Source organism: Colletotrichum siamense (assembly GCF_013390195.1).
Source record: "Colletotrichum siamense strain Cg363 chromosome Unknown KSG_Cg363_contig15, whole genome shotgun sequence".
NCBI classification, from domain to species: domain Eukaryota; kingdom Fungi; phylum Ascomycota; class Sordariomycetes; order Glomerellales; family Glomerellaceae; genus Colletotrichum; species Colletotrichum siamense.
Window position 1 is genome coordinate 309,064 of NW_023501028.1, and position 19,364 is coordinate 328,427.

Below are 19,364 nucleotides of genomic sequence, written 5' to 3' on the forward strand. Positions count from 1 at the left end.
TCCTTGTCCGCAACCCTACTGCCATTCGCCGTCGCCACTGTCTTCTTTTTCACGTTTTTACTGTATGTATTTCTTATCATGCCCCGCCGCACAGCCAGTCAGAAATCTTCAAATCTCTGTCATTACCGATGGCAATTGTCGGCTGGCCGTCCAGGTACTCAAGCAGCAGTACTTACTTTCCCAAAGGTGTGCAACATGGTTATTTCTTCTGCCGTGCACCCACCTTGACGGAGGAGAAATGTATGTATGTCGACTTTCTGGGATTCTCGACTGTCTTTCTAACGCCCGAGACTTTTAGGAGCAGCCATTCTCGCGGGCGCGGACTTTCACTCACATTCACGTAGTGTTGTCATAATCAGCAAGTGTTACCAGCTTCCTGAGAGACTTGTTGAGCTAGGATTCCCCAACAGGGAAGTATATGCCAACCTGTTATCAGGAATGAGGAGCAAAACGCCGACCTCGAGCAATGCAGCCTTGAAAACACACGAGAAACCAAGCCAGGTGTTATTTTCCTGTCTTCTTGCTGGGTGGACGAAAGGCCCCCATACGGAGGGCAACACAACAGCAAGAACGCAAGCCAGCGGAGGAAATGCAATCATGGAAATGCAATTGCCCTGGGCTTCCGGTGCGTCGTTAAACTCTCCTCATATGCTGATAGTTGTATCCGTTCAGCTTCAACCTGAAGCGGAGAGGCTTCGACACGAGGCAATGTCTTGGTGGGTTCATGGCGCCCATCATCATCTCATTCTTGGAGAAACATCTCCCGCGCTAATTCAATTGATGGAAGCGCAGGTTTCGGCACGAGGATTGTGCTGTGCTTTCAGCTAAATATGATCATGACCGTTCTGTGGCTTTTGACACGTCAACCACACGACTCGGCGCCAAACGCAGCACGCTGGCGATTTGCGATGGGCCACAAAGAATTCAATTCTCTTCAACGGCTCGGTGTGAGATAGCTGTTTTCATTCACACGGACTCAGAACCCAAGCGCCAGCTCCAGCAAAACTGCATCACGATACGTCATTGATTTCCAATCCTCTACCGGCAGCCATGAGGACGGAGTGTTCCTGTTGCCAAGACATTAGGCGTATTTGTTGCAAGTCAACCTTTGCTACGTCGGGCAAGCGCCGTGAAAGAGTTATGACAGAAAGCTAAGGTAGGCCTTAAGGCTATTTATACTAGCTCGTAGCGGCAGCTAGATGCAGCAAATACTAGTGCAGGCATCCTTTAAAGGCGTAAACGAGCAGTCGGCCGTGGAATCAGCAGCGCCGGGCTGTTGTAAAGATGAGCTTTGCCGAAATTGTCTTGGACACAATGATTTGGAAGCAGCGATGTTTGGCCCGAAGATCCGTTGCAGGGGAGGCTGGTTGAGTCTCATTCATCTTGTAAATAACTTGGCCATCATCTGAGGATAATATCTTTCACGCAAGATTAACGCCATAGCAGGCATTTTCACAGTCGCCAAGCGTCGGGCAAATCCCCACACACATCAGACATGAGGGAATATTACTCCCATCAACCGAGGTTATTGTCGGACTCGTAACGGCCAAACGAAAACGAAGGCTCTGGAGCAGCCACTGTTATTCAACACGTGAATCGTGGCTCTCATTTACGCACCGTGTCTAGGTGAGCAATGAGTCCAGGCGCCTCATCCATCAGTGCGACTCTGGCAGCCAAACAACCCTGTCCCCCCCGCCCACAAGCAGAAGCAAAACGTTCTGCACCATCTTCAACCACCGACCGTAGCAGTGCTCGCAGCAGAATTGCCTCCGAACACAGTCTGAAGCGATCGTCCACTGACGCAATCTCTCAGAACGTTGGACCTCACAGCCAGCCAAAACAGGACATTCTTCCCGCTGGCGTGATCGAACAGGATCAGTTTCCGCCGATAAGACTGGTTGGCGAGAAAAGATGCGAGGAGAAAGAACCGGGAAAAGCTAATTGAGTCTGCAGGTTGGCTTGGTTGAAAGATAGTATGGGTCAAGCCGGATTGCCAGGTCAAGCACAGTCGGCTAGGCAGGCAAGACTGCCGCCGAATCAGCTGAGTGGGACACCGGAGGAGAGATAATGACGACTCGTACTATGCCGCATATTGCAACCTTCCCCAGTTTGCAGGACCTGTAGGCATCCATCTCGTTCTCCCTGTCTTTCATGGTCGATGTAAAATTGCCAACCGAGTCAACCATTTCTCGATGCAATGACACAGGCCTTCAGGGCACTAGACAACGCCATCAACGGCGACTTTGTAAAGCATTAAGCACTATTTGACCCTTTGAGCCTCGATGATTGATCTTCTTCAAAGCCATGGAAAGCATTATCTCCCTAAAAATTGTCATATGATTCCTGACGAGCAGATTGAATGGCCCATGAGGCTGGAAGGAGATGAGATGCTTCGCTTCAAGATTCGATGGATTTGACGGCGTGGAAGTGCTGCTGATGTACGATATGTAATGGCCAGTAAAGGTTGCGACCGTGATGTAGAATTCATCCCGGTTCAGCGAAAGCATAAACCGATGATGTGTTTTGTCGAGGGCTTCTTGCTCGTCAGACGGTGGACTTTTTCGCCGTTAGTGAAAACGCACACAGCCAGCCATCCACGGAAAACATCCCCGGGCACTCACTGTTGGTTGTCCATTACAAATTCCTCGTAGATGATGGCAGCCATCTCAGCCGTCTCCTCTCGGCATGTGGCGTCAAGCTTTTCAGCCCGACAATATGGCTTTAACTCAAAGGGCAGGAAGCCCCTTTTGTTCCGAGAACCGTCATCGCCGACTTCGTAGAAGGCCCCGTCGGTGCGGGCGATGAAGATGGGGGGAGGAGATGGAGCGGTGCCAGAGGTAACCGGATGTTTGCCGCCGAAGCGATAACTGGCTTCCTCGGTCACGACTTCCAGGTACCGGGTCCACACGAAGGTAAGATAGTGTGGAAAGAAGGCATAGAAGAAGCTGGAAAAGAAGTTGGACGTTTGTACTTCGTACTTTGTGCGGGGTTTCCGAAGAGATATTGTTGACGATGATTCCGGACGACCGGCCACCTGCGCAATGGGCTCAGACTCACTCTCCCCGCCAGAAGAAAAGGCCGGGGATTCAGGAGGCGAACGAGTCGGGGAGGCGCTCGCACCGTCTGCTTGTGAATCTTCAAGCGGCATTGCGGGACTCTCCTTGACGCGGACCTTCGAGGGCGTTTCGAGTTTCTGCGACATGACCAAGCTGGTGATGTCTACAACACCTAGGTCCAGCTCTCTCGAGAATGAAGGCGGGAGTGGAGGTTTATCATAGTCGAGCGGCAGGGCGCTTTTGTTTTTGATGGCGTTACGAGGCGGCGTGATTGCCACCACCCGTTGCGGCGCAGCAGGCTTAAGCAGCTTCCACTGGCCCAAGGGTACGACGAAGCTACTGAACTTCGGCTCGATTGCAGGGGCATTCACAAGGGATTCATCGGATTGCGGGGCTGGGGTTGTGTTGCTCGAGCCACAGATGTCGTCGAGAAAGTTATGAAACGTGTCCGCTTGACTGAACCCGTGTGTTACAACTGTATTGATCAATTCCGTGAAGTCTCCGATCAGGCCGGTCTCATAGAGGTTCTTGGTCGCTTCCGAGGCGAGCTTGTCGGGCAGCCAAACAGCACGCAGTTGGAGAAACGCGCTGTGGGGTATCTTGGAGCCTGATGTACGCTGAATTTCGCCGAGTGTCTTGTTGCCAATGCCCTGCTGAATTACCTGGGCTTTCCATGCTGTCAAGTCACGAGGAACCGGAGCCATGAAGCGTGATCAGCTTCGGAGAAGTTGAGGACTGAATAGGACTGAATTGATCCACCACCGTTTGAGGGGATCGCGACCTCACTTTGGACTCAATCGGGACGAGCGCACGGACTACGAACAGCAGAAACCTGGTTACATAAGGCAGGAGGAGCCTCTGACTCAGCTGCTGTGGCTGGAGTGCATTCCTCCTTCAGATGACTAAGGCGGGTCGGGAGGCACTCACAGTCACGTGACTAGGTGACATTGGTTACCTGGTGTGATGCTGCCAGGTCTGTGCTTTTGGTTCCAAGTAAACAAAGCGCGTCTGTGCCACTCTCAAAGCAAAGCCTACAAACCACTTGCTACCACCCTAATCAGTCAATCACCAAGCATCAATCTTGCGCCCTCCCTTTCACATCCATCTTCCTCAACTCCTGCCTGCAGTCAGGCACAGCCGTTCACCATGAGCATTGTTTCCGCCAGCGACAGCGACAGCAGCAGCACTTCAACTGATGTCTCTGCCAGCAACCGCTGTGCTAGCAAGGTCTGCGCAGCACTTGTCGCCATTCAACGCTACGACGACTCCATCTTCACCAATCCCATGCTAGAGAAACTCGGAGTCTACACGACAAAGAATCGGGACCATCCACGGTGGCTACCAGATGCATCCTCCGTTCCATCTCCCCATCTCGACCGCAGCACTGCCGACCGCAATCCAGCCCTGCGTCCCCCCCAGAAGCTGCCTTGGGACGCAAACCGCACCGCCCTCGAATGGGCCACGCATTTCTCCGAGATGGCAACCCTCCTGGCGCGACCAACTGCCGACGACCCCCAGCCGGCTGCAAAACCTCCCCCAGACTCGTCCGCCCGTCCAAGCCCCCTCAATTGGGATAACCCGATGGAGCGTTTGCTCGCCAAGGGAGAGGCGTATCCAGATTACCAGACTTGGCGTTGGAAGGCGACGGCCTTGCTTCAGGCGAAAGGTGAAGGCCCCAACGGCTGCAGATCCGTCGGCTGCATTGCCTTCGACGACTCCTGCGATCCGCTTCCCGCGCATCTTCCATACAGACGAAGCGAGCTTCTTTGCCTGGTCACCCTTGTCTGCCACGCAATGAGCGGCAAGCCTCTCAATACACCCATCGCGGTAAGTTCGTCTCCGCAGGACTCTCTCTACCCTCTACTCCCTGGATTCCTCAGTGTTTCTGTTTGAGCGCGTGCTGACTTGCTCTTTCCCCACGTCGTAGGCCACCCTCCTCATGTTCACAACCACCACGCTCCGAGTTCTCCAGATGCGAATCGATCCAAACGATCACGACGGTCCCAACAGTCCCAATTTGTACATCACGACGAGAGACACTCTTTCTCTGGACAAGATCACATCCGAAGCTGGCTACGGCGATTGGCTGCAAGTGATTTCGTGGCTTCGCTTCCGCTTCGCCTCCCACCAAGCTACGCCGTCGGAGGAGCTTTTCCCCAAGGATGAGGGTTCGGAGACAGCAAGCGACTGTGGAGATGACGGTGGGTCTCCGTCTTCTTCGCGGTCTGGGTAGGTCACGAAGAGTTCGTCCAGGTGCCAGGCTGGTTCAGGCCGTCGAGCGGACCTGACTCTCTGGCTGTGGTTCGGTGTTTCCGTTTGTATTTTGGTTTTTCTTTGGAGCAGCCAAGGTCTTCTGGCAGCAATGTGGCGTTGTTGGTTCATGGACATGTGGATGATACCCCTGTAGGCATTACTTGGCGTCATGGAATTCGAATCTGGTTTGAAACAGACATTGATCTCACTGTGATTCTCCACTCGATCTTGCTCTTGTCTCTGTGCGACGGCCCTGTTCAGTTGAGCAAAGGGTCCTTTCTCGGTTTGGAATCGCTTTGTCGCCATCCGCACCGCCGCTTCAAACCACCGCTGTCAAGATCGAAGGCGCCTCATTCAGCAATCCCCTGAGCGAAGCATGGCAGCGAGGCAGGCGACGATGTCGCTCTCCCCGAGCCAAAGCTCGTCCGTCAGCCAGATGGACAGCGCAGCGTCTTCCTGGTCCTTGACGTAGACGCTCTTGACTCGTCTCTTTCCAGCTGACATGGCCTTGGCTCCGGGCCAATTCTCATGGCAAGCGACTGTTGTATACACTTCAGAGCCGTAGTTTCAGCCCAGCCCAGCTGTCTGTCTCAGCTGGATTACTACTATTTGCCCTCAGCGTGGCGGAGACGCAAGCCGGAGTGTTGCGGTTTCCTGTCGCCATGCGGGACAACGATGACTTGTTGCTATTGGCAATACGATCTCCAGCCAAGCTGTGGCCAGCTGACAGCTACACCCACGAGGAGCTTCACGTTGCCGGTGCTGCTAGACGACGTGGTTCCCACCGTTTTGCTGATTTCACATCAACTTGAGGAATATATAAGATGCTTTCTATTTGCTTGATTTTCAGCATTCAGTCGCTCTGCGTTGAGCAATCTCATCCAAGACCTCAAATCCCAAACCACGTTGATCGAAGCCGGAGACGGGTGAGAAGGAATACCCGAGCATGTGGATGAAATGTGGCTGGATCTGTGTCACTGAAATTGCCTAGAGTTAGAAGCGGGATTCGCAGTTGGCGACAACGTATCCTGGGATGCACCCAGGTCATCGTCTGATGAAAGTAGATGGATAGGGCGGGGCCGATGTTGGCGGAGGATACGTCTTGGACCGCATGCGCTGCCAGATGAATATGTCGCCGCGCTGGATCTGTTCGCCTGCGATGCTGAAGATCTGGTGCTCAGCCGTTCTGGGTGGCATGCGGTGGTTCCTGAACGTATTTGTCGAAATGCCGCGGTGTGTTGCTCAGGCTGAGCAGCCGGCTTGTCCGCACACTTTAAGCGCATGAACTGCTCAGTTGGTGGCCTTTAAGTCCACGAGGTTTGGGTGTTGCGAATCTGTGGGATGCAGTCAACATGGACATCTGAGTCAGCACATGTCCATGAAGGTGTCAGGCACATTAGGTCTTGCTGTGAAGCCTCTGGGGAGGAAGAGGAGACGACCAGAGCATCACTGAATCCGGCGCCCAAATGCCGGCCCGAATCCCCAGTCTCCAGCCAGGTGCGCCCGGCCCTCGCAGCTACAGAAATCAAGCCACTTCACGCAGCTTCAATCCCTCCGCCTCCACCTCTAATTGCATCTGCATCTGGATACAGAAAACTGACCGAGGCATAAAAATCATTTCCTTTCACCAGTGATTTCAACCCCCATGGAAAGGTTCATGGAGACTGGGCTGGGCATTGGGATTACTTGAACACGAAGAAGATCCCGCCTCCAAGCGGAGCGTGCAATATCGACGCGTTTGGGAGGGGACCGACAACCGTGAAAAAAATTCAAGCGACGGCATTCCTCTCCACAACGCTCGTAGTGCGACCGGCCAGACGGTGAAGGCCCCAAACCCTGACAGAACATTTTGACCAGCGGGCTACGCCAACGCGTCAATTCGCTGTCGGGTCAGGAGTGGCTAAGAGTCCTCCAGAGAAGATTGAAGAGAGCAATGTGGACGACCAAGGGCTGATGACAAGAGATTTGCTGCCCGGGCAGTGCCTGCTACACGCATGTAATCCGTAAATCCTACCAAGATCCCCTTGATTTCCTGTATTCAGGCAACTGATCTTTTTGTCTGCCTGCTATCGTCGCCCTTGTCGTCGTCCTTGTCCCTGTCGCCGTCCTCGTCCCTGTCGTTTTCATCACTATCGTTGTCACTATTATTGTCATCGTTGTCTATCATCAGACCGAAATATGGAATGCGCTACAATTGAAGTTATGGGGGGCACTGCCCGGGTAGCAAAACTCGATGACAACGCGAAGAACAAATGAAATAAATCAGCAATCACAAGAAAGAGCACATTTGACAAATAAATGATTGTTCCACGCTATTTACTACTCCGTATGCTTGGCCAAAAGGATGCGCGAAACCTGTCATGCGAGCTAGTCTCTACCTCTATTCTCTCCCCTCCCTTGCCTCTTCCTGATAGGATCTGTGGCGGAATGCGCCGACGCATTCCGCGTGCTTGTTACACGGTGCGATCAGACGGGTGAACGCGGGGGATACCGAGCGGATTCCCAGAGGCAACCGGGCTACCATGGAAGGAGATTTCCTAACAGGATCCATGCCGAGCTGTACCGGTGTGTTGCGCGTGCCTGTTACACGGTGCGTCCAGAATGGTGAACCTGGGGGATGGTGAGGAAGTTCCGAGCCCACACACTAGAGGTTCTCACAGCAAGAGAAGAAGCAGCAAAAGCACCTCATTCAGTGCCCAGTCCAGTAGCTTCGCAGTGTATGGTGAACCTGGGGGATACCGAGCGGACTCCCAGAGGCTGCTATCCATCTGGGCGCCGTCAATGTTGCCGACCGGTGCTTAGTCACCAATTACCATATGGTAATCTGGTAATTTCACCCACCCAGCCATGCCCAGCCCACTTGTCCATCCTGTTGGGTCTTGCCAGCAAGATCTGAGGAATCCGCGAAGACAGGCAATCTAACCTTCTTCTCTACCAGGGCCTCCAACCGCTCGGCGGAGATTGACAGCTTCTGCTGAGCTGGCTGAGCCGATGAGGCAGGACGAGCCAGCTTGGAGACCTCAGGCGCCGCCTCCTTCTCCACAACGATAGCGGCTCGCAATTTGGGTAGTGTTTGCAGTAGGGCGGGCGGGGTATTCTTCTTCCCTTCTAAATTTTCCTTCGCAGTTTGCCGCCTGGAGGCGCACCTTGTTGACTGGGCGTGATGACATCTCCCACCACACCGACAATGCGACGCAGGAAGTTCAGGGTCAACGACTCAAGAGATGGTGTCGAGTGTCCGATACTTCGTGGAGAGCAGCGGTATGCCTTGCTCGTCCTTTCGGACCGGGACCCGTCACCTTCGGCTGTGCGCGTATGCGGTCCCAATTCGAAAATGATCAGGTCTGAAAGATACGCCCAATGCTCGTTCTCTCCGCCAAATGCAGCCCATCACCTGCGGCTGGGTCCAATGTGCCGTCTTCAAGTCGAACATTATCAGGCCTGAAAGATACATTCGATGGTCGTCCTGGAACAGGGCCCGTCACCTGCGGTTGTATTCGAAGTCGCTGCTGTCGAATCAAACAGAGCCAGGTCTGAAAGGCACGTCATATGCTCCTCAAGGCTCGCTCTCGCCGCTAAACGCGAGTGGTTTGTCGCCTTGGTACAAGGTAGCCGTGTGGCCTGTTTTTGGTTCTTAGACGACAAAGAGGCAGTGGAATCAACGCTGCAGCCACGTACCCATTGGAAGAATTTCATGGCACCTGTTGCATGGGAAATTGAAAAATAAAGCTGACATTCGCTGCCGAACAATGGTGGTGTGGGAGAGGGAGCTGCCCCCCGCAAGCGTACTGTCTTCGCTGAAGATGAAGTTCGACTTGGGGACCAGGTCAGCAGTAATCAGAGCGACGAAGCAGTCGTGTGAGGTGACGAGGTTGAGATTGGGAGCTCTGAGATTGCGGCTGCACGGATCCTGCGAGGAAAATGTCGTGTGCGCGGACTGTCTTCGCTGACGACGAAGATGGACTTGGGGACCAGGTCAGCGGCAATACCCCAAAGGTTGGCCATAGAGGTTTCTCTGCGAGCCATCCTGGGCCTCACATGTTTCCCCGTCAGGGTCATGCGGCAGTCAAAAGGGTGTGCCAGTAGGCGGCGACATGGAGTTGGATGGACAAGAATTGATGGAAACCTATTCGGATGGTTGGACAAGAATGGATGGAAATCAGGGTGGATGGATGGGAGATGGATGGGGGGATGGAAAGGCAGACGTGGTTCGCAGCACCGGCCGATACTCATGTTGAGGGGTCAGGTCCGCCGCGTTGCTGCCTTCCGCTGGCAGATGCAGACATGGTGTCGAGCAGTCACATGCAGAAATCGTAAGCGACATTGGGAAGGAGAGCAGTGGCCTGCGGGAATCATAAGCGACATTGGGCAGGAGAAGCAGGGCGCAGGGCAGGTCCCAATCCGCAGTTGAAGTTGGGACGGCAAGCATTCAGGGGTGCACATGCGTCCAGGAGCGGCCCACCTTTTCCGGCCTGTGAAGCTTCGAAGAGGCGATCCGAAGTGGACCTTAGGAAGACCGACTGGACTTGGACGATGCTTTGGCATGAAGGATCGGGCTTGGAATGATCCTCGGGCTTTCTCTGTGTAGCTGCGGCAAAGTCACGAAATGATGGGCGTTGGTGATGATGTTCGCCAGGACGAAAGGCGACGTGAAGTCTGTGCACTGTGTCCCTTGCTTAGTGCCCCTGACAGCAATCATCAAGTGCTGGCCTCCGTCAGACCACCAAGGTAATGGCGACTTTTCGCCAGAACACTACGTCACTGGAGCGTTCTGGCATTCTTTTTCGCCAGACCACCAAGGTGCTGGTATTCTGGCTTTTTTTCCGCCAGTGGGTACTTTCCGCTACGGTCCCTCTGATTGGCCTGCCCTTACGATACCAGCGGTATCCTAAGGATGGCCAGTCACATCACTGGTATCAGTGAACCAGACCACCAAGGTCCCACAAATACCGCCTGGGAATTTGTGCCCCGCCATCGGCATCCCACTAGTGTGATGCAGAGATTCTGCCCAGGTGGCATGCCCCCCGGAAGTCTACCCCACCCACCCACGTCGACAACCCAGTACCTCAGACACCACCCAGCCAAGTGCTAGAGATTGAAGACCGATAAGACGACTCCCTCTGTGGCAATGGAATTTTGGATGGTTAGATGCGGTGCAAAATTGGTAGTAACACCAATCCTGTTGGTGTCTGAGATTCCGAGGCCAGCCCGGACTGACACGAACGCTTGGAAAACCTCAAGGTTGGGAGAATACGAGTGGCAATCTTGGAATTCTGCGATTTGTATAGGGATAATCGAACGACAAACTACACGTCCAAGAGAAGGCTGCAAACTTCTAATGATTCATGCGCCAAGACAGAAAAACGTCCAACACCGAACGCGCTCGTCTCACTTCATGCTGCAAGCGCGCCTCGAAGTTTCTTGTAGTCTTGATAGTTCCTGAGCGACAACTCGGCGTTGCCAAGTAGCGTCTCCGCGTCGATAACACCTTGCTCCGCCCTGACGACCACCTGACGCTGCTCAGCGACAGCATCCTCAGCCTCTTGGACCTTTTTATTCGCTGCATCAACCTCCATCTTTGCGCGGCATATGGAATTTTCGACGAAGAGCTGGTGTGCTTCTTTGGTCTTTTGGAACGCGTCTTGGCATGAAGTGGTGTTGCTGTGCTCGGCACCTCGCTGCGTTATCTGAGAGGAGGCCTGTAGGACATTTTCCGCCCACTTCGCCATCTGTTCGTAGCTTGACTCGGACTCCGCCTGCGACGTGCGTTCATTGCTTAGTGCCTTGGTCAGGGCCCCGAGAGCCTCTGCAGCTCCCACCGACCGTGCCCTCGCTGCTTCCAAGTCAACTCTACACCTATGGATGTCCTTCTCGCTCTCTTGCTCCGACGGCGAGGGTTCTTCCAAAGCTGCTATTTCTTTCATGAGAGCGTCCAATTTTGCGCGTCGGTCAAGAGCGGGTGCAGTGCGGACGAAAGTAGCTAAGTTGGGCGGATACTCGTTTCCTTTGCTTCTGCAGCGTTTCCTGAGGGGACTGCTTTCCTCGTCTCCGCTGCCGCTGTGTTGGGATCGCCTGCGTCGAAGACTGATCTTCAGAGTCGGTGTCGTCGCCGCCCCAGATTCAGCATCTAATCTCCGGCCCAAATATTCAGTCGGCACCGACTTCAGGCATTGATTCGGATTTGCAAGCGTGTCGGAGTCACGTTGTGGAGGGCGAGGCACTGTGGCGGGCGATTGTGTCTGCGAAGGCGAGAGACCGGTGCTGACTTGTACACGCCAATGAGGGACTTTAGAGTGAATCGGCGGCTTTGCTAAAGCTGTCCGGAGAAGGATCTCGCGAGCGTGCTTTCCACTTTTGACATCGAGATCCGCCAAGGTGAGGTTGCCCGCAAGGAGGTGTTGCATCCCCAGCAGAGCAAAAGCGCCGCAGCTGGTATCGTCATCCTGTTGAGGGCATCTCTGTCGCATTGTTAGCTACGAAAACCGATAATAAGCGACAAGCACTCACTGGTGTTGAAAAGGAAAAGTCAGGTCCTGGGACGTGTAGCGACAGCCAGGGAACAACCGCCTCTTTGACATCCGGCGAGGCGCCCGACGATGAGATGGAATCGTAGCTGCGGACGTAACGGTCGGCGAAGCAAATGTCGAGGAGAGTCCAGTGCTGCAAGCGTCTTTGGTGAACCACAGTCACGATTCGGTCTTTGCGTCTGCTCTGGAGAGTCGACGGTAGACGTGCGGGAAGTCTACCTGCGGGTTGCAAGTAGAGAGGGTCAACGACGAGGATTCTCGGTTCCGGGACCATCGAGTTTAGTAGGACGAGTTGGAGCACTTGTATGCTGTCGTCAGTCAACCGATCCCTATGACTCAGTTGATTGACTGCTTTTGGGAGAGCCTTGAATGCGATGGGCAGATTTTCCAGTATCGGGATGTAAGCTTCCTCCGATGGATTTCCGACGGGGGAGTCGCCGACAACGTGGTTGGCTTCTGCCGCTGACTCGGCATCGTCGTCTTGGACAGCATCAGCGACTTCCATGACGGATTCTACGCCGTCCCCGTCGTTTCCGATGTTGGTGAAGAGGGGCTCATCGTCGTCGGTGTCAAAGTTGCTGAAATCGTCGTCGTAGTCGCGATCTTGCATGGGGCTGACGGTGGATGCGCGGATATACTCGTGATGAATCACGGAAACCTGGTTCGGCCCGTACAAAGGAGAACAGTAGACTTGGCGCAACGGAGTTGTCGCTAAATTCATGCTTGTGCTTCCAAGACTCTCGTCGTCGCTGCTGTGGTCTGCTGCTGCTGCTGCTGCATGCCGAGCGACCTCGTCGTTGGCCGTAGACTCGCGGTTTTGATCTTGAGAAGCGGAAGAGGTCGCCCCACCCCGCTCGCGGAGAAGTTGTACGGCGCGTTTTGGGACTGCTTTCGTCCACCGAATTGGCTGGCCATGACAGAGCACGGCGGCCTCGCGGAGGAGTCCGCCCTCGTCGTACCACGTGCGCACATCGATGTCGGCTTCGCGGCACAGACGGACCAGAGTGGCCATGTAACTGAGTGAATTGATTGACAGCTTGGTCTCAGCCCGGCCAACTTTTCCAGAGCGGATGCGGCTGAACAATGGCGGCGGCAGCCAGGCTCTGCCACCCCAGGCGGTATCTAGGGTCTCCTCGTAGCGGCGGGCCTTTCCCAAGTTCTGGGTCGGGACCGCACTCTCGGGCCTGCTGTCGGCAACAGCGCGAGTAGCCCTTTTTATCAAAGGAAGGTTTGCGATGGTCTTCTCGGCAACGAGAGTGCGGTCAGGTGTTGTTATGGCTGCCAGCTGTTCGTTGACAAGCTTGGACGTCTTACGACCGGGCCTGGGGTTTGTGTCGGTCACCTCAGCGAAAAATCTGTGGTATGGTAAATTCGGATTGGGCTCCTTTGCGGCGTCCAAACTCGCCCTGGCGTCATCATCTGTGGCGATCTCGGCGCTGTCTTTCGAGGATTCTGGCGATCCAGAGCCAATGGATGGGATTGTCTGTCGTAGTGGTGGTGGTGGTGGTCGAGGTCGCAGAGTTCGGAGCACCGTCCCTTCGGGAGCCATTCTGTAAGTAAGTCGCGATAGCGGTGATTCCGATAGTCGAACGGGCCTGTATGGATGGAAGATGAACGAGAGACGTTTGGAGTACAAAGAGTGATGCTATGGCACGTTGCACGCGAGGGCGGAAAGAGATGGTGATGGGTTGAAGGTTGAGATCACGAGCAGTAGTAGCGGGGAGACATTTTCCGTCAAATGTGATAACGAAATGTGACGGTACCTTAAGGAGTGGAGGAGGTCTACTTCCGATTGTCGTGTCTTCCTGCCATCCACGTCCATCCACGGGCCTGCACATGTCCCTTCCGTCCGGCGCCTGCCATGGGGGACGGCGAGTGAAAGAGGAAAGAAGGAGGAAAGGGCACACGGCCAGCCGCATAACGCGATTGGCCAGCCTTAGGATACCAGCGTTATCGTTAGGATACCAGCGTTATCGTTAGGATACCGTTGTTATCATAAGGCTTGGCCAATTAGAGAGCTCTAGTGGCTGGGCCACTTGCTGAGGGAGGCGACGTACTGAGTAGCCCTGGCAGCCACGGTCTTGATCGATCACCTGCGCAACTGAGATGCACGGTATCCGCGTTCAACAGTATCGACGGAAGTCATCGAATGGATTGTAATAGAACGCAAAATCCGATCGGGGAAATATCCTGCTTAACGTGTGTTGTGATGCCCTTAAGCATCTAAGGCAGCCTTGCGCCTAGAGGAAGGTACGAGGTAACCTACTTCTAACCTACTTATTTAGACTAATAATATTTTAGCGTATTAGGATCTGCTTTTTAAAAGACTTTTTATATTAAACTCTAAATTAAAAAGAATTAAACTATTTTATTTATATAAATACTATATATATATTATAATTAGTTTATAATAATTATAAACTTAGCTTATATTATACTTCTAAACTATTATCTATAAAGTAAACTATAACTTTATTTAATCTATTTTATATCTATTATATTTTATTTTAATTTTAAAACTTTATCTTTATAATTACTTTTAATTTATAATATACTCTTAATATAATAATAACTACTAACTTAAGTATTTCTTATAAATTTACTTCTTATTATAATTTCTTAATTTAATATATTACTTTTTAAGTAGAAGTAAAAACTAAAAATATTTAGAAATATACTAACCTAAATAATACTTCTAATATCTCTTTTAACTTAAGTAAAGTTAAAAGTATATTTTTATTTAATAACTAAATTTAAAAAGAAAATAAGAAGTAATATAAGTATTATAAAGTAGAATAAGAAGTTTATAATAAAATTATTATTTTATATACTCCTACTACTTTAAACGCTTAAGAAGTTATTATAGAAAGTAATATTATTAAAGATAAAAACTCTAGAGAAGAAGAGTTTAAAGAAGCTATTAATAATTTATTATTATTAATACTAATTATACTTATTTTTCTTATTAAGAGATTTATAAAAGTTTTTAAGTTTTATACTTTATACTTTACTATATATATAGTTTATAAAGTAAAATATATATAGAAGGAGTAAGTATATAAAGCTTTAAATAAATAGGTTAAAGATATTATTTTAGAAGAGATCTTTATATTTATTTAAATAAAGCTCTTTAAAAAAGGAGATTATACTTTTTATACTTTAATATATATTCTAAAGTAATATTATACTTTAAGTAACTTAAATAACTTTACTATAATCTATAAAGAATATATTATAGTTCTAAATTAAGTAGCTTCTATTATTAACTTTAATACTTAGATTAAAGATTTCTAAAGTATATTTCTTAAAACTTCTTAATATAAGTTACTAGAAATATAAAGAACTTTTATATTAAAAACTTTTTTCTAAATAATTTAATACTACTTTACTCTATTTTAAGCTAATTTAAAGCTTATTAATATTATTAAGTAAGAGCGCTTTAATACTAAGATCTAAAGTATAAGTTAGTATATTAATATATTTAAAAACCTTCTCTATAAAAATATAATAAGTATTTATTTAAAAGGTTATATTAATAAAATCTTTATAATATTAGCTAGATAATCTAATAGTATAATTTCTAATAACCTTATTTTAGAAAAACTCTTATAAAGTAAGTTAGTTTTATACTATATATATAGAAGAAACTATAAGTAGACCTTATTTACTTATAATTACTTTAAGTTTACTTTTATAAATAAAGAAGCTTATATAAGTTTTAAAGAAGTAATTTAGGTTTACTTTAGAATTAATAAGCTAGAATACTTTAAGCTTTATACTAAAATAGTTTATAAGAGGTAGTTTACTATAAAGAACTTTAGTACTCTTAAATTTAAAAATAATAAGAATTAGAATAAAAAGAGGCTACTTAAGAATAATTCTAATAAATTAAAAAAGTTAATTATTATTTTTATTTTTAAAGTAAACCTCTTATCCTATATAGTAGCTTATATTATTACTAAGGATATTATTATAGAGATTATAGTAGAGAAAATAAGAGCTTTTATATTAGAATCTAAACCTAATAAGATCTATATAACTTATACTTAAAACTTAAAAATCCTCTCTAATAGTATAGTATTAAATAACTATAGTACTCTCTACTTAGTTAATAATATCTCTCTTTTTAAAAAAAGCTTTATTATCTATAAAATAAAAAAGTAAGTTAAAATAAGTATAACTTTATACTTTATTATAATAAGAGGTATAAAGGTTCTTTATAATATCTTAAATAGAGTAAATAAACTCTAAGACTTAATATTTTAGAATATTGCTTTTATAAATAACTTCTATATTAATATTATCTTAAAATACTTACTATAAAAGATAAATATTTAGTATTTAGGATTTAATAATACTTTTTATATTAGAAACTATAAGAATAGTATAAAAATAAAAAAGCTTTTAAAAAAAAGTAATGTTACTTTTATAGATTACTAACCTTATTTCTTATACTTTAGTTTTAGGTATATCCCTTTTAGTAATGCTTTAATTATAAGTTTACTAGCCTTTATAATAACTTATATAAAGTAATATTCTTAGGAACTTATCTAAATTTATATTAATACTATAGAAATATAATACTTTTATTTTAGTTATCTTAGCTAAAGAGCGCTTAAGAAATTTATTCTTAATACTTAAGGAGTAAAAATCTAAAATATATTATACTTTAAATACTAATATTATATAATAATATATATAAAGTAAGTTATATTATAATATATTTTAGAATAAAAAGTAATATAACTTTTCTATAAAGTATTATAAGACTTATTTAACTATCTAATAAGTTTTAATATAAATAAATAGTTCTTAGTTATTAAAGATAAGTATATAAGTTAACTCTTTATATTCCTATATATAGATAAAACTTAATACTTAGTTTTTATTATTATTTAAATTTTTAAGCGCTAAGTATAAAGATAATATAGCTTTACGTTATATAAGATTAAATAAGATACTAAGTATACTATAATTATAATTAATAAACTATTAGAATTTTAGATCTAAGTGTTAGAAATAAGGATTAAAGTTAAATAAGCTTTTTTATATACTAAGGAACTAAATAGAGGTATAAAGTAAGTAGGTTAAGAACTAATTATAAAGGCTATTATAATATTTTAAGTAATAAACTTTCTATCTAACTTATAAATTAAAGTAGTATAAACTATAACGTTTTTTATAATATAAGTCTTTACTAATATTATAGCTAGTTTTTATTAATTTAAGTTAAAGAAGATTAGTTAAGAAACTATATTAAGTATTATAAACCTATTTATAAAATAAACCTCTTAGTTAATTCTTACTCTTAATAAGGAGAGGTCTATATATATAGCTATAAAATATACCTCTTTAAGAAAGAATATAAAGTAAATAAGAATAAATATAACTTTAAAGTTATAATATAAAGGTATATTAAATATTTAGTAAGTTATATAGTAAACTTATATAACTTCTATAAAGTCTAAATATCTTTACTTTAAGAAGTTATTATTATATAAAATATAACCTTTAATAAGAAGATATTCTATTTAAAAGATAATATAAAGATAATAATCTAAAGTAAAGAAGTTTACTTAGTTACTAATAAAATATAGGAACTAATATCCTTTATACTTTTAGAACTCTAAATTCTAAGAGTATAAAGTAAAGCTAATCTTATATTAATAATAAATAATAAAGTATTATTACTATACTTTTCTTTATTAAGAAAACCTTAAATAGTTAATAATAAGTAAAAGAGATAGATATTAACCTTTAAGTTAAATTTAGACTTTACTAAGATATATAAAGTACTAAATTTAATATTACTATTAAACCTTATTTAGGATAATAATATAATAGAAGAGACTTAAGATATTAATAAAGATATAACCTTTATTAAAGATATAATCTTAGATAAGATATATATTTAGATAAATATACTTTTTCTATAAAATCTAAATATAGAGGATATTAATATATAACTACTCTTATAAAGTAACTTTCTTATTTAGCTAGTATAGCTATACTTAAGAATTAAAGAAAAGAGTATTATTAAAGAGGAGTTAGAGTAAGTATATAACTATATTAACTTAAGCTAACTTAAAATTATAAAACTAAAGTAATCTCTCTACTTTAGAATATACTTTATATTCTTCTAAATAGAATAAAACTAAAATATTTTCTTTAAAATATATATATTAGAGTAGTAGAAAATACTTAAAGAAGTAAACTAAAGATATTACTTATTTTATTATTTTATTTTTACTTTAGTTTACTAAATAAAATTAGATTATATATCTATAATATTAAGTAGAAAAATCTATATTAATTAGTTTATAAAACTATTTAAAACTTAGAAAAATATCTAATATATACTAAAGCTACTTTATTCTTATTTTATTAAAATATATAACGTTAAAATTAATAAACTTAAAGAAATAAGTATTTAAAACGTTATAGATAAATTAAAAATAAAGAATAAGCTAATACCCCTTAAATAAGTATTTATATATAAGCTAGATTAATATAGATATCTTAACTACTATAAAGCTAGAATTTATATCTAAAGTAACCTCTAAAAAAAGTACCCTTTAGAATAAACTTATATTATAACCTTTATTATAAAAACATTTAGGGTTATAATAGCTTTAATAGTATAATTTAACTTTAAAATTCACTAGTTTAATATTATTAATATATTTCTAAATACTATATATAAACTAAATAACCCCCTTATTACTTACTACTTATTAGATAGCTTTAAGAAAGATAAGAAAGTTATTAAACTTTAATACACTTTATATAACCTTTATAATACTTTTTTATTATAGTATAAAGAGTTCTTAAGTATCCTTTTTTACTTTAAATTATACTTAATAAATAAAAACTTATATCTTTTTTAATTTTATAATAATAAAGTCTTTATACTCTTTTATATTAATAATATCCTTATCTTATATTATAAGGATTATATAAAAAAAGTAGAAAAAGTTATAAAGGAGATTAAAGAGAAGTATAAGCTAAAAAACTAAAAACTAGCTAAATAATACCTAGGAATTAAGATTATTTATAATTAAATAATATAAAGAATCTATTTTTTATATAATTAGTATATTAAGTAAATTATAAAAAAGTTTAATTTTATTAACTTTAGAGTACTAATTATATTTCTTTCCCTTACTTTACTTAAGAAGTTTAATAGAGAAATAAATTTATAGTAAATCCTCTTATATTAAGAGAAAATTAAGTTAATCCTCTATACTTTAATTATAATATAGCTAGATATTATATTTACTTATATTTTACTATTATAATTCTTAATAAACTTATCTCTAAGATACTATTAAGCTATAAACTAAGTAATTTAATATTTATATTATACTTAATATTTTATAATTTATTTTAGTATTTTAAGAAGTAGAGTAATTTAGGTATTATTAATTATAAGTAATATATTATTTACTAATAATAAAGAAATATAAAGGTTATTTTAAGGTTTTATAATATCTCTCTTTAGAAACTTAATCTAATAAAAAGCTATATA

General features: G+C 43.9%; 3 protein-coding genes across 3 annotated transcripts; 1 reads left to right on the forward strand and 2 right to left on the reverse strand.

Annotated features, from left to right (window-relative positions):
• Positions 1 to 2,231: 2,231 nt before the first annotated feature.
• Positions 2,232 to 3,760, reverse strand: CGCS363_v015078 (uncharacterized protein; the record flags this gene model as incomplete). The annotated part of the gene is made up of 2 exons (XM_036646927.1): positions 2,232 to 2,556; positions 2,622 to 3,760. 2 exons carry the CDS (start codon positions 3,758 to 3,760, stop codon positions 2,232 to 2,234), a joined length of 1,464 nt encoding a protein of 487 aa, XP_036487854.1.
• A 442-nt stretch (positions 3,761 to 4,202) lies between these two features.
• CGCS363_v015079 (uncharacterized protein) lies at positions 4,203 to 5,289 on the forward strand (the record flags this gene model as incomplete). The annotated part of the gene is made up of 2 exons (XM_036646928.1): positions 4,203 to 4,883; positions 4,984 to 5,289. 2 exons carry the CDS (start codon positions 4,203 to 4,205, stop codon positions 5,287 to 5,289), a joined length of 987 nt encoding a protein of 328 aa, XP_036487853.1.
• A 5,413-nt stretch (positions 5,290 to 10,702) lies between these two features.
• Positions 10,703 to 13,385, reverse strand: CGCS363_v015080 (uncharacterized protein; the record flags this gene model as incomplete). The annotated part of the gene is made up of 2 exons (XM_036646929.1): positions 10,703 to 11,767; positions 11,817 to 13,385. 2 exons carry the CDS (start codon positions 13,383 to 13,385, stop codon positions 10,703 to 10,705), a joined length of 2,634 nt encoding a protein of 877 aa, XP_036487857.1.
• Between the last annotated feature and the right edge of the window lie 5,979 nt (positions 13,386 to 19,364).